The 22,831-nt window shown below is 42.7% G+C and overlaps 1 protein-coding gene across 4 annotated transcripts in view; it reads right to left on the reverse strand.

The window, feature by feature from the left end:
• Positions 1-2,284: 2,284 nt before the first annotated feature.
• Positions 2,285-22,831, reverse strand: part of dock10 (dedicator of cytokinesis 10) — a 62,494-nt gene continuing 41,947 nt past the window's right edge. For 3 of the 4 annotated variants that reach the window (XM_071519237.1, XM_071519239.1, XM_071519240.1), the window contains 34 exons: positions 22,351-22,443; positions 21,988-22,106; positions 21,640-21,709; positions 20,451-20,564; positions 20,112-20,183; positions 19,787-19,933; positions 19,361-19,444; positions 19,087-19,183; positions 18,838-18,870; positions 18,369-18,547; positions 17,322-17,438; positions 17,055-17,172; positions 16,735-16,856; positions 16,246-16,360; positions 15,734-15,800; positions 15,196-15,243; positions 12,602-12,721; positions 11,943-12,055; positions 11,521-11,636; positions 11,021-11,158; positions 10,494-10,676; positions 10,204-10,314; positions 9,761-9,976; positions 9,569-9,626; positions 8,566-8,667; positions 7,944-8,050; positions 7,598-7,720; positions 7,352-7,465; positions 5,856-6,002; positions 5,050-5,260; positions 4,693-4,883; positions 4,437-4,537; positions 3,858-3,996; positions 2,285-3,374 (listed from right to left, as the gene is read on the reverse strand). In XM_071519237.1, the coding sequence (XP_071375338.1) occupies positions 3,327-3,374; positions 3,858-3,996; positions 4,437-4,537; positions 4,693-4,883; positions 5,050-5,260; positions 5,856-6,002; positions 7,352-7,465; positions 7,598-7,720; positions 7,944-8,050; positions 8,566-8,667; positions 9,569-9,626; positions 9,761-9,976; positions 10,204-10,314; positions 10,494-10,676; positions 11,021-11,158; positions 11,521-11,636; positions 11,943-12,055; positions 12,602-12,721; positions 15,196-15,243; positions 15,734-15,800; positions 16,246-16,360; positions 16,735-16,856; positions 17,055-17,172; positions 17,322-17,438; positions 18,369-18,547; positions 18,838-18,870; positions 19,087-19,183; positions 19,361-19,444; positions 19,787-19,933; positions 20,112-20,183; positions 20,451-20,564; positions 21,640-21,709; positions 21,988-22,106; positions 22,351-22,443 (3,933 nt within the window). In that variant the 3' untranslated portion in view covers positions 2,285-3,326. The remainder of the gene's footprint in view (positions 3,375-3,857; positions 3,997-4,436; positions 4,538-4,692; positions 4,884-5,049; positions 5,261-5,855; positions 6,003-7,351; positions 7,466-7,597; positions 7,721-7,943; positions 8,051-8,565; positions 8,668-9,568; positions 9,627-9,760; positions 9,977-10,203; positions 10,315-10,493; positions 10,677-11,020; positions 11,159-11,520; positions 11,637-11,942; positions 12,056-12,601; positions 12,722-15,195; positions 15,244-15,733; positions 15,801-16,245; positions 16,361-16,734; positions 16,857-17,054; positions 17,173-17,321; positions 17,439-18,368; positions 18,548-18,837; positions 18,871-19,086; positions 19,184-19,360; positions 19,445-19,786; positions 19,934-20,111; positions 20,184-20,450; positions 20,565-21,639; positions 21,710-21,987; positions 22,107-22,350; positions 22,444-22,831) is intronic. The other variant, XM_071519238.1, reaches the window with a different exon arrangement.

Consider the following 22,831-nt stretch of genomic DNA (forward strand, 5'->3'; position numbering starts at 1 on the left):
AGGCTTAGCATCAATAAGTAAACAACCACTCTGCTGCTGACTTCTACATGGTCAGTAATTATACCTATCGGAAAATACTGAGACTGGATCTCCTGACAAACTGTATTGGAAGACATGCTACATTGAGCATTTAATTTCACTTTCAAAGAAACAAACTACTTCTAAACCAGTAGTGCCCTCTTCTGCCTGATATTGTCTATGTACTCTCACAATACTTTGTATCATATTAAAGTCAAATTACTTCAATGGCCATTGGCTATTACATTCTGAGTTCACATTTCTTCTCCATATTCTGTTTGAAATATTTCATGTTGAAGTGTAAATTTGGAGGGTCATCTAACAGACAGACCCAGTAACAAATGTATTATTTACTTTTCTTAGCGGCCTACAAATATAACCCTTGTCAGAGACAGAAAGACAAATTGTGAGAATACAGCCGATGAAACACTGTGACAGGCTTAGTAGTTATGCACTAAATATGTAAAGGAATGTAATGAAAATCTGGTATGTCAAGAAAATCTCCGAAATTAACTATGGCACAGGATTTAAATCTCTCGAAGGGACAAATTATTGAGTCTTGTACACTAGACCTCCCTAGGATCCAAAAAGAATGTCCTCCAATTAAAGCAAAACCATCCTCCGTCCTTTAGTGACTCCCATTTGAAGACAACATCTTAGCTTCTCAGACTCTGGAAAAGAGTCAGATTAGGGCTTAAACTGCGGTTATAGTGAAATATTATGCAAGTCTGCATCAAGACGCAAAACACTAAGGAAGACAGAGCCCGGGACAAACAAAGCAGAGACAGTCTGAAGCAGACAGACCAACCTACAGACAGACGCACAGTGAGTTGTGATGGTGAGAGCCTCTGGGTCAATTAGATCTAACTAGAGCTGCTCAGCTTTAAATTCATCTGCCCCCCTTCCGACTTTGAAGTGGAAATCAATAATCCAAGAGAGAGTCTGGAGAGAGTCTTCAGAGAGTGGTCCTTCCTCTTCCCCTCTTCATCGCACCATCCCTTCAGGTCACCACAGTGCAATATGTTGGGCAACTGTAATCCTGCCATTTTAAATGGGAAACATGTTGAAACCTTGTATGTCATGTTTACTTTGGCAAAACACATCTAAGCTAATGAATTACTCTTGACCTTGTGGCACTCCTACAGTGTGTTTGATACTTGTCTAACAAATGAACTCGTGTTAAAGATTTCAAGGTAGAAACGTAGGAAGACTGGCTTTGTAACTGTCAGGTGACAGTGTATGGTGGAGGGTGAGGTCAGGGCAGATTGACCCAAAGGCAAAAGCTTCCGTCTGATCAGAAACAACCCTGACCTCTTTCATCCTGCTGCTTTGAAGTGTTATTCTCATATAGCATGGCTTTTCACCCTGGCTCTGGCCTCTTTGAGCTAACCATACTGCATATAGTAAGTTGTTCTAGTGACATTCATACTCTTTGAAGAAAATGGTGTGATACACCATTTTCACAATACGAGTGAAGAACGAGTTAAGATAGTGAAAACTTACTGTACTGTTAAGGTTTCATGTAGTTTAGTATGTGGTTTAGCATGTACAGACCTACTGTTGTGTCATTGTTTACATTGTGTTTACAGTGATAAGCTGAAAAATAATATAGGTGGCATCAGGAGTTTAATACAAATTTATGTATTCTGCCATTACTTTCTATGCTGCCTGTGACATGAACCAAAGAAAAAATTGATTTTCTTCTCCATTGTGCCAAGCCGACTTTGCTCATCACACGTTTCCACTTCACAAATTTCCATCCATTGTGCAGGTGAAGGGCCTGGCAATTATTTATAATTACGCTGTTGCCTGGTCTCCGGCCCAGCCAACAGACAAGATATGAGAGGCGGCAGAGCACAGCTGTGGCCGAGGCACCGCTCCATTCCAAAAGGCCATTCTATCCTTTTCTACTTTTCCCCCCATCAACATGATTGGAATGGCTGGGCTAATGTGTTCAGCATGCTGAGTGAGGTGTGAAAAGCAAAGTGTCAATGAACAAGTCTAGCCGCCTCATATCTGTAATAAGAGGATGTGACTGAGTGTAAGACTCAAAGTCCTTTGAAGAATAGAATTCAAAGTAGACACGGCTGCACCAGCATTGTCTTAAGAACAACAGAACAGTGGATGCAAATCACCATTTGACAATAATGAAAGGCTGGGTTGCAATATAAATTTAAGTCAGTCAAAATAATCTGACATGGTATATAGTACAAAGGAAAATTGATTGTATGTCATAAGGAGTATAATCATAAGTTTTGGACATTAACAAAATTTTATTTAAATGTTATACATAAAACTTTAGTCTGTTCTTTTTTTTTTTATTCAGCTAAACAAATATTCATATATTGTATATTTTATAAAAAGAAACATTTCAAACATTTTAAATATTAATATTTCTTATTTACAATTCAAAACAGTACAGGAAATAATAACAGTAACAATGAAATTATCAATCATAAAAATGTTACAAAACATAAATTTTTCCATTTGAAAATCTGCAAGCTGAGAATTCCAGAATGTTAGCAAGGATACAAAGTAGCAATGTGGAGCTGCTCTACATTCAAACAGGAACTAGAGGTGTGTTCAACCAATCAGATGCTTTGTTAGTTAAGACATATAACCCAAATCATTTCCTTTTCACATTACAGTCATCTTACGGGACCTTTTCAGATATTTTGAACTACAATGATATTCCACAGAAAATTGAAATATTGTTATAAAAATGCACCAGAAAGCTATTTTTTATGTGTTTAGTTGAACGCACCTCAAGCTCAATAAGGTCACTGTTCTCTAAAGGGACAGGGTTGTGGAGAGAAGGCGCATGTTGTCTGTGTGTGTGCTTGTATGTGGACGTGTGTGTGTGTGTGTGTGTGTGTGTGTGTGTGTGTGCCTATGCACTGTATGTGCGTGTTTTTTTGTGTGTGTCTCTCTGTCAATGTGTATTCAGAATGTAAAGTGATGAATTGGTTGGCAGGGCAGGGAAGTCCATACTATACATGGATTGAGTCTCTAAAACCAAAACAACAGTAGCTAACAGTCCAGCAGCCTGGCCTCTACTGTAGATAGTCAACGTTCAACAACAGGACTACAGACTACCACAACCACAGTCTACACACTTCTTCCCTTGTTTTCACTACACTTCCCATCAGTCATAGTTCCACTCCCTCACTGCTCCCTGCAGCAGGAAACAACTACAGTCAAAAACAAGCAAATGAGCCACTTTGAGGCTCAAATTGGCATACCAAAGCCATTTAAGGGAATAGATGTCCTCGCTGGCAAAAACAGTTTCCTGTGAGGCTATTGGCCACTCAGTAGGCGCTGTGCCGTTCCGTTCCTGGTTGTCTTGTGTGAGGAATCTGGGCAGGAACAAGAAAGAAATACCGGCATTGGCAATTGGCAAAATTCAAATGGAGACCAGTACTGTGACTAATGGTTTGGTCCTTGGATGGAAAAGTGTATATTGGATAGAAAGGAAAAGTTGCTATTTATCTGAGCTGGGTAACCAAGTAGCAAGGTGACGGACATGACATGTTAAATAATTGCATTAGGGAATTTGATCACATGACGTACCAGTCTTAGAAAGAGTGGAGAGAGAGCTGTTAGAGAGAGAGGCACTACTGGAGGCTAAAACGCTTTTTTGCAGCTGTGATCAGAGAAAACAGTAGGAAAAGCAGAAAACAATGATAATAGCAGCTGAAAATGGAAAATGCTTTATAAAATAATGCGCATGAAATGATGATGCTCGTCAGGAAAGGCGGAAGAATCTAAGGAAAAAAAGGTGAGAAGCAATGTGGTAATAAAATGACTCTGGACAATCATTGGTCCATCCATAGTGGCACCTGTTCATTCATGATGCCAGACAGTTCAGTCAGCATGTCCCTGTAGTGAGCTCTCATTTCCTCCTGGTACTCCAGCTGGTCCTCCTTGATCAGACGCTCATTGACATCCAATGCCTGACCACAGGCTTCAGCAAATTGCCTGCAGGGGGAAAATTAGATTTATCTTACTGTATAGTACCTTTACTGGCAAGGTATTGACTACTAGTGCTGTGAATTACACCTGTTATTTATCCAGGAGCACATAGCTAATTTTCCAGGGTTAATAAGTGTTGATTTTTCAGTGACTGGTACTCAGAGTTGACAAGTGTTGACTGGGGAGTTGTTTGTCCACTTATGTACTGACATGGCTCTGGGAGGGTGTTCAAAACTATCTAGAAGTGTTAAATGAACTGATGGGTGTCAACTATAAATACTGGCATAGTGCTGATTTTAACACTCTCAGAGTAAAATTTAAATTAACACTGACAATTTTGCTTTGTATGCATGCTGTTTTACTGTGGGTGACACCTTCAACATTCAAACATTTATTGTATAAAATATTGTATACATTTTGAACTGAAATGTGCAGCGACATCCTACCTGAATATCTCCTTGAGCAGTTTGACCTGGTTGTCTGGGTATTTCTTGGCATTCTTCTCCTCCAAAAAGGCCCGGGCATAAGCCATAGGCCCGGCATTCACCTGGAAGGATGAGACAGATGAGACACAATAATGTACCAAGAGCAAATGTGTGTATCTGAGTATTTGTGTGTGTGTGTGTGTGTGTGTGTGTGTGTGTGTGTTTGTGTGTGTGTGTGTACATGCACGTGGCGGCTGTGTCTGTGTAAATTCCACACCTTGGCACTGACACTGCCCTGCAGTTTGAGTTGCAGCCGTATCATGTCCACCTCCTCCATGTTACAGAGCTGGTTGAGCTCGGAGACCTTGCGCGACATCTCGTCTATGGCCACTTCAATCGGGTTCATTTCTGTGCTCTGCTGCTCCACCACCTGGATGCGTTTCTTCAGGTAGGGGAAGCTGGAACTCGCTGGAGAGAGGGGTGAGAGAAGAATGTACTGGTCAGACCCATCTTCCAGTTACCTGCCAGTCTGTCATAAGGACTGGAATTGTGTTCCTAGCGTTTTTTGTTTAGAGTCGGATGTGGCCTCTACAGTAAATGTCTGTTATCCAGGCAGAGAGAGGCAGATTCTTACTGGTCAGTATGGTGCGTCTCTTGCACTGCTCCTCCACATCGCCGTGTTTCTTCCCTGACAGAGTGAACGGCGTCTCAAACACAAAGCGGTTGATGTTGTGATGTCTCTCAAAATCTGTCCTTTTCTCCTGTTGCTCTTTCTCATCAAAGTAGGGCAGCACGTACGTCACCTGAATGTAGGCAAACTTGGGGTCCAAGTCTTTGGGGTTCACCTGGTGGCAAAAACATTTTTAAGCAAGCGATAGTCAGCACATTTTGCTCATGTCAGAGTGTCAGGGTTAAAAGTTTATAGGCTCTCTGTAATTTAGAGGACCCAGTGGAGTCACACATTTACAAATCAATAACAACTGTCCATAATAACATCTAGGTACACCATTCAGTTGTAATGTGTTAATGATAGGGATGGAACGATATGCTTATCTCACAATACGATTCGATATGATACAGGCTTCACGATTCAATACAATCACGATACGATGTAATAAATACATGTTCAATGACAACAAAGTATAACAATTATTTTTATTTTTGAGTCACAAATCTTTCTAGCGATGGCCTTGGCTTGCCAGAATGTAAACAATTTGTGAAATTGTTATGGTCAAGCTGTCTATATGTAATTACTACAGCAGATTAAAATCTCAGTTTATATCTCAGCTCATATCACGATTAATTTTTCTGCCCCACGATACATATTGTCACATTTTTGTATTGCAATATATTGAATTTTGATATATCGTCCCATCCCTAGTTAAGGAATATCATTAAGCCTTATTACAGTAATACAACAAATTCTACAATGTCAGTTACCTTATTGGAGTCCTGGATCATCTTAACATTGTCAGCTCCAAACTTGTCTGAGTAGAGTTTCAGTAACCTCTGGGAGATTTCTGACAGCCCGGTCAGCTTCGGCTCCTTATAGATGAACTCCTTACTCTCCTCTTCCTCAAAGAAACCCTACCACAACACACACACACATACACACACACACAAATTATTAGAAACACTTGTGCCTGTGTGTTTTTGTGCACATGTGCATGTGTGTGTCTATGCACATGTATGTGTGGGTGTATGTGTGTGTATGCAATGCAAATTTAATATGTTGACTGTGTTCCTTTAGCTGTGGGTTTCTACTTCCATTGTAAAGAATGCACATCAGTTTGGTTTTATGTTGCCTCCTAGTGGTTTCTTGTGTCACTGGTTACACAACAAATAGGCCACATAGCAATTTATCATTTTGTTAGAACAAATCAGCACTGACAGAGTGTCAATGTTATGCTGTGGATGGGACAGGTCATTTTCAAAGCACCATGGGAGTGAAAGGTCAAAGGTGAATGAGGTTTATCAGGTAATACCTGCCTGTCCACTGTTGCCGTTTGACACCGGCCCTGCAGAATGGGCTCTGTGTTATATACCAAGATATTTAGGGTCATTGGAGATTATAGGAAGTATACATATTATACATATATATTAATATGTATAAAGAATAGACAACAGCAAGCTGGAGACAAACCCTTCAAAGGGTTGGAGCAGCAGTTGTTAATAGTGGTAGAAGGAGAAGAGAGGTAAAGGTGGTTAGCAGAGAGTAAGATGGAAAAAACAAAGACAGACAAAAAACTTACCGCAATCTTGATATAGAATATAAAAAAAGAAGAAAAGAGCAGACAGAGAAATTAAAGACACTGACTCAATAAAGACTCTGGGCTCCTTATTCGTCCCATCTCCGTGCCTTACTGACAAAACCTCATACTGTATTTTTTCCTTATCTTCTTCATTAGTGAGTAGATCTCTCATGTTCTCTTTTACTCCCATTTCAACCCATGCCCTTCACTTCACAGCTCCCTAATCCCTTCACAAACACATTATCCCCTTATTAACAAATATGAAACTGTGTCAAGTATCCAAGTTCTTAAAAGAAAAGCCCAAACCACACATTGCTTCTCCGTAGGTAAAGCCAGATATTCTTTGTTATACCAGGACACTATTTACACATATGTCCAAAATGCTGTTATTCTAATTATGTTTATATTTTGAACTTTATACTTGCATTGTAAAATGAAGCAATACATTCTAATAGCACAGTACATACAGGCTAGTCAGGCACCAAAGCTAACCATCCACATGTAGGTTGTATCTGCATGTGCTGTATCTGTCAGCCGTAGTGCTTATAGTGGTTGTTGCTCCTGTGTAGCATTCGTAGACTGTTAGGTGTGGTGTGTACGTATCTTGGAGGTGTGTGTGTAGGTGTGTGTATGTAAGTGCGAGTGTATGATCTGCAATAACTGGTAGCAGTTGCTGTCCCTTACCTGTCCATAGAAAGCCACACGGTAGTAGCGACCAAAGAGACGCTTTTCTGAGTTCACCACCTCAGTCACCTTCAGATAGGAGCGGTGGATGTCATAGTACAGCTCCGACAGCCTCTGTGGGTCACACACACGTACGCACACACACCAAGAGTGGAGAAGGGGTTTAGAGGTTTAGGTCTATTATAGCACACAGCAGCAGACAAAGAAACACGTCTCCTTTTTTGAATCTGTTTAGAGAACAGTTACCTTGAAATCCCGCCTTTTCTCAAAGACAACAATCACAGGTTTGTTGATGTCAGCGATGAGCTCGTGTCTCTCTGATTTCCACAGGTAGTCCACACACAGCTCCAGCTGCTCTACTAGTGTGTCCTACACAGTACAGGGAGATCAGGAGGCATATCAGAGAGAGAGAGCACACAGGCTACCTCCCAATCCCAATTAGTGCCACACTACTAGGACATTATGCTCTATCCATATCTTCTGTTTATGATATGGAATACTACTGTAGAGAGCAAACATATTTCAGTCATCATTCAGTGCAGCCTAAGGTTTTGTTCATCATATTGTTGAGGATAGAAGGTTTATGCTGTACCTCAGTATAGGGTGTGTCTTGTGTGCCGGTGTCCTCCTTCATGGCCCCTTCCTCCTTGACATTGGGGCTGATGCACATGAACGCTGCCCAGCCCATAGAGAACGAAGCTGGGGTTTCAAACAAGTGAAAGTGACATCGGAGCAGGTCAGCTAGTAATTCAGAATGTATCCACTTTCCCTAGACTTTATACATTATTGCTGGTGTTGTCATGTTCAGCTGGTAAACATACAGATGCATAAAATACATTCACACACTCAGAATCTTACACAAACATTCCTGTATTCAAAATACAAGATGTTTTTTATAAGGTTTAGATAGTCAAACATCCATTGCAACCAGCGTCATTTTTTGCAAACCCAAACAAAAGTAACAACATTAAATGTGAGCGTGCTTCATATCAAACCTGGTGACATTCAACATCTTACCCAGTGAGACTTGAGTGAACAGCGAAGGTCAAACAGAATCTTGCTTTGGCACCTGAGAGCCCAATGCCCCCTCAGTCCAAACCATGCCCATATGCCAGTGCACACCCTCTCCCTCCCCCAATCTCTCGGCTCTCCATCCCTACTCTCTGACAACTCCCAACCCCACCTCCCAGCAGGCCCCAGGCGCACACACTCACTGTCTTGATCTCGGGAGGTAGTTAGTAAGGAGCTACAGTTAAAGACAGGGCTTTCCTCAGGGGACACACTGGACATCCTGGCCTTGTCAGCTCTCCAGTAGCCTGTTTGGTAGGAGGGGAGGAGGAGGAGGAGGTTTACACAGTTTATGTCCACTTGCTTTTGCCTTTTTTGTCAAGGACAAGGCAGCTGACAGGCTCACCAAAAAGCCAAGCTACAGGTAGCATGCTATGCTAGCTGTTTTGGTGCACAGGCACAGGGCATACATGCTCCAAGATGTGGGCTACATATAAAGGCAGAGGGATAGACACATGCTTTGGTCTAAACGATGAAGCGTGCACACACATGAGAGCAAACAGACTTGCAGATAGAGGACCATGCAGCTCAGCAAAATGTATAGAGATCAGTCTATCTCACTGTAAAAGTCATGGAAGAGAATGATACTTGAATGCATAAACAGCGCTGTAGATCTATTCTTCTACCAGTCGGCAGGATGAGATTCCATGTCCATTCCCCATGGGTTCTTCCCTCATCTCCACCATACAAATGCATGCACATACTAATGAAGCTATGTGGTACACACTCAAGTAAACACGTTGTGCTCACTTTTCAAGTAGGTGCATTACTTCAACTCCATGAAGATATGAAGAACTAATACCAGAAATGTTCAATAGTTTGCCCTGAGATAGCAACAACCATGTTAGCAGAGAGAGGTTGGCTGAATGATAAGAGATGGCTGCCACCATTGTGATGGGACTTTTGGGTTAGAGGTTGCCATGTTTACACAGATGTTCACAATCCACAGCAATTCCATTGCAGCGCATACACACACATGCACAGATGTGCATGCATGTGTGCAAGCACAAGCAAACAAACACACAGACGCACACATACACACAGACGCGCACACACACACACACACACACACACACACACACACACACACACACGCAAACCAACAGCCACACAGATTGGAAGTCAAAGCAACATTATATGTGCACTAACCTCTCCTCTTCAGAGATTCAGCAATCAGGGCTGAGATGTGGATGTAGCACATGGCAGCCTGAGGGAATGGCAAGCACATCGCAATCAAATCAAATCAAATCAATATTTCATTCTAAAAGCCATTTCTGACACTTTCTGACCTCAACCAAAAACGAAAGCGCACTCTACTCCATTAAAAACTATCTGACATACCTCGGAGAGGTCTCCGTTGCGGACATGGACCTTAGCCATGCTCTCCAGCCAGGTGCGTCGAAGCTCGGGGGTGCTGGCGTAGGAGTTGGCCAGGCTGTACTGCAGGTCCACAAGCATCTCTGGATCCTTCTCATGCTCCTTCATCTGGGCCGTAGCCATCAGAACCGTCCTGATCCGCTTGGTCAGGTCCTTCACCTCTGCTGGGAATGGAGTGTTCTGGAGAAAATGTGTTATGAAAATTTATTGATACATACTTTAAGAAGGTGTAATATGATGGTGATATGTGTGCATACATATATTTACACTTCAGTGATTAAGTGAAATGAAATACCAGTAGATACATTACAATTGTTAGTGAGAATGCTGTGATACGACACATACAAACAAGAGTAAATGTGCAATAATTTGCAGGCAACAGTACTGCTAGATTGAATTTGCTTTACCTTGAGTGGTGCATCTCCGTTGGCAAAGTTATTGATGATGGCCAGGGACTGCTGAAACCGCGAGCCTCCAATGCCAGCATCTGCTATCAGCTGACTCACTGCCTTGATTACCTGAAGAAGAGGGGATGCAGTTCGGGGGGTGAGATCACTGAGTCCATACTTCACAAAGTACACAATACAGAAACTTATAATACTGACAACAGTCAAAGAACAGTCTAGCAATTAACATCACTGTCTCACACATACCTAACCCCCCCCACACAGACACATATACACTTGGTCTCACTGACCTGCAGGTGTGAGCGGACTATGGACTTGCCCTTGGTAAACTCAAAGTTTTTTCTCATGAAAAAATAGAGCATGGCAGAGGCCTCAGTCTGGGTGGAGCTGGAGCGATGGTTACAGCACTTCAGGATCTCATAGCACAGACAGCCACACAGGTCTGCCTTACCCTGGAAGAACGCACTGGGGAACTACAGGAAGAGATGAGGGACACAAAGAGAGAAATCCCACATAAGAGAATCTCCTGAAATCATTACTTAGATCGTAGCTGTTTCCATGAAGCTTGCTGACTAAACTGCACAATTGAGAGGCGTGTTTGGATGTGCTGATATGTGTGTATGTTTGCTTATGAGCTGTTGGTTTGTACTGGCACTTTATTGTGTGGCTTGTATGTGTGCTTGCATCTCTGTGTATGCATATGTGTTTATGAGTGAGTGAGTGAGTGAATAGATAAAGGTGATAAATGCGGTTGTGTATTTGAACTGAGTGCATATTGTGTGCATGCATGCATACATGTATGTTACATATAGAGGACCTTTTGTACAAAGAGCCTGAGTGCAGCGAAGACGTGCCGTAGAGTGGCGGTCGACTGATTGATCTGAAAGAAGAGGAAGTAGGTGTCCAGCACCTTCTTCATCAATACATTCTGTCCATCATCCATCAACAACTGCTTCTGGAGGAAGGAAGAAGGAAACAAGCAGAAAAAATGTGTTCAACACAAAAAGTTCAACAGAGAACTATCCTTTCTCTAATCTAAATGTTTAATCTACATTCTCTATATTCAATTTATGAAAACAGAAATTTCTTATAACCACCAGGTGACAGCAGAGCATCACTGACTTGACTATGAGGCTGTACAGTAAGTTATTATGGGCTATGTATGGAGTCCACACAACAACTAAAAAGGTATTTTAAGTGCAAGTATTTTTTCTCCAGAGTATATAAAAATAGTTTAGATTAAAAAAACAGGTGAAACATAAATGTATGTGGCGTGGGATGTAGTTTCAGGTTGGAAGCAGTAGGAGGACCACAGACCTTGTGATGGTGAACAAAAAGCCCGAGGACATCCAGCACAGTAAGAGCCACCTCAGTGGACAGGTTGGCCTCGATATCTGTGGGACTCAGCGTGTCCCCCTCCGGAACATTCCCATCTGGAAACACAGCAGCAGTATCAGATAGCAATGTCTGATCACATTTAAGCTACTGCATCAGCGAGAATGTGCGTGTGTTTTCATGTTAATAAATGAAAATAAATGGCAGTGACATTAACTAAAGGCAAAGAGGAAGAGTATAAGTCAGCAGAGTGTAAGATGAGAGAAACTGCTTTGGGGGTAGAGTGAGGAGGAAGTAAGATAGAGCAGGGGGATAAGAAAATAAAATGCAGCCTGCAGATCATATCAGAATTTGTGTGTGTGTGTGTGTGTGTGTGTGTGTGTGTGTGTGTGTGTGTGTCTTACCTGTCTCCATCATCTGCAGCAGCTTGGGGTTGGTGAGGGCGTTCTTGCCCCTGATGATGGGCATGGTCTGGGAGCGGGCATGTCGGTGGCCTTCCCCTCCTGATGATGCCATCCTGAAGGCCAACAGCAGGGATCAGCAGCTAATATCAACCAAATTACTAATACTTGTCTAAATTAGACTGTACTAAAAGCATCGTCTAAAAGTATAGTTCTAAAAGTAAGCCCTGGTCCTGTAAATGACATCCAAGTCTGTTATTAGGAGTCTACTAACACATCAGAGTACATAGACAATGACTAGCAATTCACACAAAACAACGCTGGTACAATATGAAGAGGGGCATGCTGGGGGAACAGTTACAGTATACTAGATGAATACACACTATGGAAACATCAATGATGAATATACACAGGACAAGAGGAGTGTATTTATCTAACTCTAAGTGCTCACTTTGTCCATTCAGTTTATGTGTGCCTGTGTTTTAATAGTACAGCCCAGAGTTTAATGTCATTAAATACATGATTTACATTTTGAGCCATTCATTAAACAGACAACATTAGCATGAAGGACATTTAATTTGGCAACCATTTGAGACTCAGTATCTTTGAACAGCTTAACTTTGTCATCATGGTTGAGGTGTTGTCTGTTGGAGGTTGATTACCATTGTGGGAGGATGCCTGAGGGTTGAGAGGAGTGGGAGGGGTGGGGGTGCTGGTTAGAGCCCTTCAGGGTGCCATTGGCGTGGGTGGACTGGGCCAGCTTTACTGCCGCTGCTAGCTTCCTGTTCACGAGCCAATCACATCAAAGCTAACGTTAGTTGGTTTAGTTAAGACAATTATTGTTTTTGTGTCCATCGTTGTGTCCATCATTACCATCATCAGTTTTCTATCTGAGCTTTGAGTGGCGTGCTAATAGTTGCTTGAGCATGCCTGCAGTCAATAAAAATTGACCCTGTAGTGCAAATGTAACCACTTTGCAATACAATACTATTTTTTCACTTTTGTGACCTTGTTACACATTTATGGTAACGAGGTCACATTGTATTCCAACAGGCTCAATGAAATGCTCAAAGCATAAAGGATAACTCCAGTTTGACCTTGGTCTGATGGGAGCGGCTAGAGCCAGAAAGAAACATCATACAGCTGAGAAGAGAGGGAGGTCAGAGGACACAGTATCTAGCCAGATGGAAAGGTTAGTGGCCTAAAAGAGTCAAAGGTTTTAGTTAGTTTAGTTACTAGTATAATGCTGGGTTAATGTTGTTTCAAGTGCCATTAGAGTGTTAGTGGAGAGTTAGGGTTTGAGGTAAGCAATTTGAGTTATATTCCTCCAAGCTAATGCAAAACAGTGGGCTACAGAGGATTTAAGATGTATAGATGTGATGGCGCCAAATGACAGCTAAGCTACAGCAAGAAGCAGCTAAGTAACTAGATCTCAACAAACAGATGTTCAACATATCATATTCCTATGATGCCTAAATGAAGTTAGAACAGAAACTACTGCCAATCTACATAAAGCATATAGTGCCTCGGCCAATCAAAAGAAACTATAAGCCAAATCAACACAGCTGCAGCAGCCTCAAAGCCTATTAACACGTAGCAAGGAAACCCGATCAAGCCAAGCAGCACAAAGCAGGTGAGTACAGCCGGTCAAACATGAGGCAGAAGGACATGGAGACAGAGGGTTGAATGGTGGACATGCAACAGGAATGGGGTGGTAATTAGCAAAGATGTGAAAAGCTGAATAGAAAAAAAAAATGCAATATACACAATAAAAACAATGTCCAAATTGATTTAGTTTCCATTTATCGTTCATGTTGTACATACAGTATGGCCTATATGGTGCAACCGAACATCAATACATGTGCCATCACATTGAGAATCCATTAACAATGCAGCAGCTACATCACCACATGCAGCACACAGAGGGGGAGGGTATAAGGCATGCACTGGGGTGAGGACTACATCAGCAAGGTCGTACATGGAGAGAACATTGCAATTTACTGTCACTAGTCTGCTAATCACAGTTGTAAGTACTGTTTACTGAGTGTGTGTTTGTGTGTGTGTGTGTGTGTGTGTGTGTGTGTGTGTGTGTGTGTGTGTGTGTGCCTATATGTGTGTATCTGAGCCTTTTATTCCCAATCTAAAATATGGCAGAAGCTAAGGAAATTAGCCCCCTCCAGAACAAACAGAAACAGAATATGATGTAGGAACGTCTGGGCTTCAAACTGCAGCATTTCTGGCTAACTTGATGATTGACTGGTTGTCTGATTGGCTGGCTGACTGCCTGTCTCTCTGCCTAGCTTGCTGGCTGGCTGCTGGCTCCACAATGCTATAGTAAGTCATGGCTCCCTAACTTCAATGGAAGCCCACACTGACTCAGCCAGGCATCAAAGAGCTAGTAGAGAGAGACACAGAGACAGACACAGAGGCGTATGATTGTGAATCCCCCGTGGTCTGGTATTACAGACGAATGTTAAGCAGCTAGCAGCCCCAGACAGGCTCAACAACGTCTGAGAGAGCTAGCTAGGCTTCCAGCTATCTTTTATTCTGTTAATGCTTCCTCACACAGTAAAGCAGAGCGAGTTCTCCCAGCCTTTTGTTGGCTTACATCTCAGCATCTTAATGCTGAAAGGGAAAAGAGGGCTAATTTAATTAGCTGGGAGGAACCACAAGATAGAGGAGTCTAGCAGTGCCAATGGCAGGGCTCCAGTAGGAGCACACACACACACACACACACATACACACACATGTGCACACACACACACACACACATGTGCACACACACACACACACACACACACACACACACACAGTAACAACCCCCCATCCTGTGCTTGCCAACTATGACAGTACAATATCCAGCAGTGCTTTGCTCTCAACAGCAGGAGATCTAGGAGTTTCACCCCTCCCCTCCTATTCCTCTCCTTTTTTCTTCCCCCTTTTACCTCTTCCCCCCTTGAAGCTCATCTCTGGGTGTGCACACGCATACAGAACACATATTAGTGTTTCTGCTTGACTGTGTCTGCTTCATTTATTTGTGTGTGTGTGTGTGTGTGTGCCTGCATTTGCACATGTGTGCGTTCATGTGTGCATTATGATTGTATGAATTATGTATCAGTGGGTGGGGTGGTACAACCTTTGCCTGTAGTATGTATTTTGACTTAATAAGCTGTTTCCATGTCTACAACATTATTCTGAATACATCTGAAGGTTTTCCATGAGGAGATGAGACGAGGTCCATCTCTCACACACTCACCTGGCTATGTGGCGTTTTCCAAGGAACCTGAAGTGCTGAAGACACAGCCTGCGGAAAAAAGAAAATGCAAAAAATATCTTAAGTGGGTCGGGGGTTTGCCTGTGTTTATGTGTGTGTGTGTATGTGTGTGTGTGTTCTTTGTGAGTTAAGGACAGGTAGTAAATTGTGCGCACGTGATAGCACTGAGTTGTAACAGCACAGTCCAGATGCTGACACAAACAGGAAACAGAGACACGCACTACTCAGAGGATAGGGAGCTCTCATTGGGATTACAGTGCGTCTTTTTCTTCTCTCTCTCTCTCTCTCTCTCTCGCTCTCTCTCTCACTCTCTCTCTCTCTCTCTCTCTCTCTCTCTCAGTACTTTCATCGGCACCCTTTTGTCCAAGTTTCCACTTTCTTCTCTTCTCATCCTCCTTTCCTCATCTCTGTCTGTCTCAGTGGTTTTCTCCCCATGTGTGCACATTGACTTGGCGTATGGTAGTACGCTCATGGATGCATTAAACTAGAATACGCTGCGATGAAGAATGAAAGCACTTACTCCAAGATGTTGAAGAAGTCTGAGATCTCCTGGTGAATGGCCCTGTGCCAGTAGGACACCAGCACATCTGGAAACAGACACACAGAGACAACATTTTATAGAGCACAGCAGATTTTTAGTCTGCTGGCCATGTCATCCCTTAGATATGCAGTGTCACTGCAGCTTTTCATAGGGTTAGTGTCTGTATACTGAGGGGGCATTGTGGTGACTGGAGCAGAGGGTCAAACAGTTAATTGTTGCAGATTTGATTTGATTTGATTTGGATCATGCAGATAATTAGTGTTTTTTTCCTGCTTAGAGTACTTTTCAAATACTCTACTCTACAAACACTCTCAAATGTCTACACCTTCGGTCCCCTGCTGTCCTATGTGACAAACCCCATCGATATGGTACCTATGTAGGCTAGAATAAACCATGAAAAATATTTGCAAATACTATTTCACATGGGTCTGGACTGGACTGTATAATTGGTGTATGAATGTTTGTAAGAGGTCAGTCCTGTTGTGGCTCACCCTCAGATATAGTTTTCATGATGTGCAGGAAGCACATGAGCAGGCTGCGGGTCTCTGCCTGGTCCAGCTTGTCACAGCGAGAGCCATAGCCAATCAGGGACTGAGGCCGGGCAAACTAAAGACAGAGGACAAATGTTAAGACACACGTTTTGCTAGTTTTAATGTTTTAACATGGTTAATAGTCTAACATGGAAGCCAATAAAGACCCATTACTAAAAGCTGATGGTCTGTTGATGGTCTACCTCACATTCATCTTTTCATGATAAATGTAACTAAAGCTCACTGTCACAAAGCTTACACCTGTGACTGTATATCATGTAGAAAAAGAATATGAGCCATGAGTCATAAGAGGCGTATCGAAGGGATTTCATTTCTTTTGACAGATCTGCTGGCTTGATAAGAGGCGTGTCAGGAATAAAGACCATATGGGACGTGTCATGAGACACAAGGTAATGGCTGTTGTGCTTTCTTTACTCTTTCTCTTCTCACCTTCTCACATCCATCCATCTTCTCACTGTTCCTGTCACTGTTGCTAGGGTTGGAGTCCACACTGATCAGAGAGCCCCGAGAGTCGGCCTGGTTACCCGTGGCAACTGCCAGGGATGAGAAGGCTGGTGGAGGGGGAGGGGTGTGAGTACAGTTATCCTCATTCACACCTTTATATATAGGCATGAGAAACAAACAGATAGGTACACAGACACGCAAACCAAAAGACACATATCAAACAGCAGGCAGACACACTCCACAGGCACACACACACACACACACACACACAGTCACACACACACACACACAGCACCCACTGCTACCTGTGATGGAGTTGAGCACTTCTTTGGAGAAGGAGGCATCCACAGAGTTGCCATGGCGAGTAACGTGAGCCACCCCTCCAGCCACTACCCCTCCTACACTAAGGTCATCTCGAGAGCCCTGGAATGCGCAATGATGCGGGTGTTGGTTATTTAAACACTGTATGGATATGTATAGAAAAATACTAAAAAAATACTAAAAATACTGATCTAATGACACTTGCGAGGGAGTCAATCGATCGCTCTGTCAGTCAAAGCCTTGACTCTTACCTGGTCACTAGAGGTGAAGTAGATGGGGAAGAGGTCCCTGAGGAAGAATCGAGGCATGTTGTCCAGGATCAGGCCATACAGCGGCAGGTAGAGAGATGCAATCCTCGCCTGTTTCTCCTGGAAGGGCAGTGAATTAGAGGGGCATCGCATTACCCAGCTTCCAGAAAATGAGTTGATCAAACTAATGATAATGATCATGTAGTGTGGACCTTGTGTTTTGGAAAAGAGTAAATTCTACAGTGCCATAATTTCACAAAACCCCAGTCAATTGTGGAATATCCCCACCTTCTGTCATTATGGAAGCTAGTTAATTCTATTGTTAATGTGTTTGGAAATACTTAATGTAGGTATATTTCTCAAATCAAAAGTGTAACTGTTCATAAAAGCACTAAAGACTTTGAACCCATGAATTGCGATTAAATGTTGTCACTCATGTTCATGTTCACTCATGTTCCCAAACTTAGCAACACTAAAAAATGGAAAAGCTGCATTATCACATGTCATGGTCATTACTGCTTAATTTGTATTTAAGTTGTATCTGACAGTTTTGAGTGCAGGTGTTTTGCAGGGCTGTAGCACTCAAGTCTGATCTCAAATCCAAATTTCTATGGTCTTGGGCATGTCCATAATAGTATAATTGGAATGCAATCACATAATATTTAATATATCCTGCCAAATAAATGCTGTGGTCCTGAAAAAGACATGACTTTCTCTGGTTTTGGCCTTGACTCTATGTCAAAATCCATTTGGTTTGACTTGATTAGACTTGATTAGACCCAGTTTTGGTCTTGACTACAACCCTGGTGTTGTGTTGTGGTTGGCAGTGTTTGGCATTGTTTGACAGAGGGCGGATTAATGACTTGATCTGATCTGGACACTTCCCAGCACCCACCAAGACATCTTCTCCGCTGCTCACAGCTGCTAAGAACAATCACATATCAGTCTGCGCATGTTTGTATGAGTCACATGTGAAGAATTTCTACTGTGAGCTCATGACTCATTATTCATGCTTTTTTCATCCCATGTAAACACATATGTTCTTTCTACCTTGGTGGCGTAGCGTGCATCCAGAGAGTGTTTGGCCATTAGCGTCTTCAGGGTGGCCAAGGCTAGGTGTCTCAGGTCCTGCTCATCCTGGAGTGCCAGCCCCAGTTCCCGTAGCAACAGGCCAGTCAGGAAGTGCTTCCTGCAGAACTCTCCGGTCAGGCTGTACTCTGGCACTGACACTAGAGGAGAGACGGCACAAGAAATGCACATTTTAAATGGGATTTAACTCAGATGCCCATGTTTTAAATAATGCTCATGCCGACATTTGCCTTACATTAGGACTTTGGTAATTTATCCTTTTCCAAACAAACCTGTGTACCAAATGGGTAAAATGAGCAAATAATGTGACAAGCCAATTTACGCTAACCTTTAGTTGCATACATTAAGGTGCCATCGTATGAACCTGCTAAATACAACATATAAATGTCTCTAAATGCAACATTACAAAGAAATGAGTGAACATATTTACCATGAGTACTTTGTGGCTCTGGGGATGTATGGTCTGACATGGACAGATAAAGTGGGAGTGAAAGTAGGAGAGGATGGCAGAAAGAGAGAGAGAGAGAGAGAGAGAGAGAGAGAGAGAGAGTGAGAGATAAAGAGAGAGAGACAGAGAGTGTTAATAGACAAATGAGAGTGGGAGCTACTCGATGTATGACAGCTATCACATTAACACTACATGAGTGACTGCACTACACAGTATGGCCTGGACTCCAACCTGTGATGCGCGCGGAGGGCAGGGGCAGGCTGAGAGGAATGTAGTGTTCGTGGTTGCACACCTCTCTCAAGAACTCAAACTTCAACTCACACAAGACCTATTACAAACAAAAAAAAACAATTAGCAACTGTCTGGTAACTTGTTAATCATATTTTTAATGAATTATATCTTTCCCTGAAGACCGTTTCCCTGAAAACAATTTCAAATCAATTAGAGATGTGACAATTAAAATGAGACAATTATCTTGGGTCCTTTTTCTTTTTTTTTTTTTTACCTTGCTGTCAGTAGCAGTGATCATGTTGATGTAGTTGCTAATCAGTTTGAAGGTGAAGCCTCTGTCCATCAGAGTAAAGCAACGCTGTAGCGAGAGAGAGACAGAGAAATTAGATTAGACTCAACATTAGTTAATGAGAAAGTGAGAGACAGACCATTTAACAAAAACTGTTAGGAAAATCAATAGGAAACAATAATAAATGGAAGCAATTCTAATTTGCAGGCTGCTAGGCTGATTGTATTGATCCCTCTCAGCATCTTTAGCCTGATAGCATAGACATGCTCCCTTTACATGTACTTAAACTTTACTGGCTCTAATGATACTGCTATCCTGCCTCATAAATAATGTTTTAACTTAACTTTATGATTTAAATCCATCCCGGGATACAAAAAATGTAGAGACACATTACGAACTCATTGCTCCCACCTTGACAAAAGCTGCCACAGCTAAGTTGGCGCTGCGTGTCTCTTCTGCCAGGTCTTTGTTCTTCCAGAAGATGTGGTCAGACACCGTATCCACCAGGGTCTCTACACGGTTCAGATAGGATGATGGGAAACGCTGGGGCCTAGGCAGCTGTAACCAGCACAGAGGAATAGAGGAACATTGGAATGAGCATAATATAATCATATATGCTGCCCCATTTAAGGTTATACAAACACATACTAATTCTAGGACACAGGATATTTACTAACCCTAGTGGTGTAACAAGGATTTTAAGTTTCCAGGAATGTTGGCATGTATGATCCCTTACCTTTACCTTGTCAGTGTCAAGCAAATGCTGGGCCATGGACTTGATGATCAGCTCAAAGAAGAACCAGGAGAACTGCAAGGGTGAGAGGTCAAAACCAGGTCAAACTCGTTCTTAAGTCACCTCAGCACTTATCTGTCTCATCAGCTCCATGATGAAAAGAGGAAAGGCTTGCATGATTTTGGTGGGGAATTTTGCATGCACTGAGACCTACGTTTCTCTTGGAGCTTAGAGGAGGTGCTTAGAGGTGCAAATAATTCATTTGGACAACGTCCAGTTCACCATTTTAGAATAAAAAGACATGAGAAGTTGCAAAGAGTAGGTGTGGTGGGAGAGACTAACCCTCAGGACATTCTTGACTGCTGCCTGCTCATTGCTCTTCAGGTCAAAGGTCATCCCCTTAGCCAGCTCCTCATGGACAGTCCTGAAGCCATGGGCCTCTGACTTGAACACATACTGCACACACACACATACACACACACACATACACACAGAAGCGGGACAAGGTAGTGAGATAAGGCGCAACATGTACATGCATGTGCACACACAAACACACATTTATACCTGATACACAGCATCTGAGATGTAATCGGGCAAATACAGTGTTTTCCCATTTGATTACTGAAAACATAGTTCACCTAAATAAAAAACAAACAGTATGCAAAACTGCAGTATGAGTAAGCTTGTTGTAACATCATTTTTTACAGGTTTTAGTAGGTGTAGACTATTCCAGAAATATCACTGCATACTATTCAGTTCTTGCTACAGTAAACTGAACCCCCATCCTCCCCCTCCTTCTCATCGACCACACACAGACACGCACACACACAGCCACACACACACAGAGCCACACACACAGCCACACACACACACACACACACACACACACAGCCACACACGCGGCAGCAGTTCAAATTGTACACCACTAGTCCTGAACATCATGCCAATCTGTTACTATAGCAACCCTAGTTCCATTAGCTCTGCTCCACCATTCTATTCCTCTCTCTCCCTCCCTCACTCCATTTGTCTCTGCCACTACCTCTTCAAGCGTAGTAGTTTTCCTTCATTGTGGCCAACATGAAACAGGTCTTGTGGTTTCTCTTGCCTCTCTTCGCTAATTCTCTTACTGACTTTCTCCCTAAACAAGCATGCCTTGTGTTTCTGATTGAGCGGGCTCGATGTCCTGGTTTGCCTCCTACTCAATCACCCTCTCTTCTTCTTCTTCTCTCCCTCCCTCCTTCCTTCCCTCTGTGTGCACAGAGTTCTGGGCATGCGGCCCTAGCCACACTCCTGTTGGCCCAAACATACACACACACAAACACACACAGAAAGCCCCTTCAGTGTTTTCTACTAATGAAGTTGTCTGTGCACTGACCCCACTTCTTCAAGGCAAACAAGAGCCTTCATAATTATCACATAATCTCTTTTAAGCGCGCACACACACACACACACACAAACACTAGCACCTTGCTCCATGAAAAGGATTACTACTAACATTCCCCCTCACATCCCACCTCCCATGTTACCATACCTTGATATAAGAGTGCAGGTAGTGGTCCAGGTTTTCCTCATGGCACTTTGCAACAATGTGGACCAGCACTCTGCAGACACAGGACACAAAGCAACAAAGAGCTTATTGATGAGACACATTCTTTCTCCACTGTATGCTTCTAATAGTTCCCTGGACTCTTTTCATGCTCATACAGAAACAAAAAGCAGGTGAGGTGGTATGTGTGACCTACTTAAATTGGAATTTTAAATACCTTGTGCTTTCCTGTATGAATATGTTTATGAGTCTAATCCTGTGCTTTACCACATCCACTGGGCCCCGACCCTATGTCAATAAGAGTGTTGTGGACCCCGTAGTACCGCTGCCTACCTGGTGGTGGCAGTAGTGACCTCGTCGTTGTCATTCTGAGTCAGAACCTTGAACAGCTGGTTGAAGAGCACCGGTAGAAAGCGGATGATCACTGGGATTCTCTCCATACTGAGGAGACCCTGGAGGAGCGTGGGAGGGAAGCAGAGGGAAGGAGGAGGTGGAGGAGATGGAAGAGGAGGAGAAGGGGGATATGAAGAAAAGAAATGAAAAAAATAAAATAAAATGGAGAGAGGGAGAAAAGAGAAAGTACTGGTTTAGTGTTGCACTGATCAGACATATGGCTGTGTTCACTGGTCAAGGCCCCAGTTTTTGTCTCAGTAACAATAAATGAAAGATGAGAGGATATACTGGATTTGCTCTGACCTTCAGGCAGTTGAGGAAGTTGGAGGTAGGAGGTAGCGAGAGATCCAGCTCTCTCTTCTGGCACTGCTGGAAGAATCGGTTCAGGTGGGGGTCCTGGCACAGAGAAGAGAATCCATGAATATCAGCAGCTAGGATCTGGTATAATACTTAGTGGAACGGCGCCTTTTAAAGGAACAGTTCATCCTAAACTGAAAACTCTGTCATCATCTACTCATCAACATGTCAGTCAAAACTGCACTAAAGTTCATACCACCACCAAACACAGAGCAAGGTAGTCTCTGTAGTTCAATCCCAGCTTTTTCTCAAACAGTTGAAACAAATGGGACCTTTTGTTCCAAAAAAGTACAAAATGACCATCAAATTTCTCTAAACAGCTTGCGCAGCATAATCCAAGTGTTTTGCAGTCAAATGACTGCACTGAGTTCAAAAGGTCTACATATACCTTAGTATGTAGCGTTATTCTAGGTAGGTTCTTGTGTAG

Source organism: Centroberyx affinis, unplaced genomic scaffold, assembly GCF_046629955.1.
Source record: "Centroberyx affinis isolate AG114_WGS23_722 - 3 ecotype Tasmania unplaced genomic scaffold, CSIRO-AGI_Caff_v1 ptg000677l_1, whole genome shotgun sequence".
Lineage (NCBI taxonomy): Eukaryota > Metazoa > Chordata > Actinopteri > Beryciformes > Berycidae > Centroberyx > Centroberyx affinis.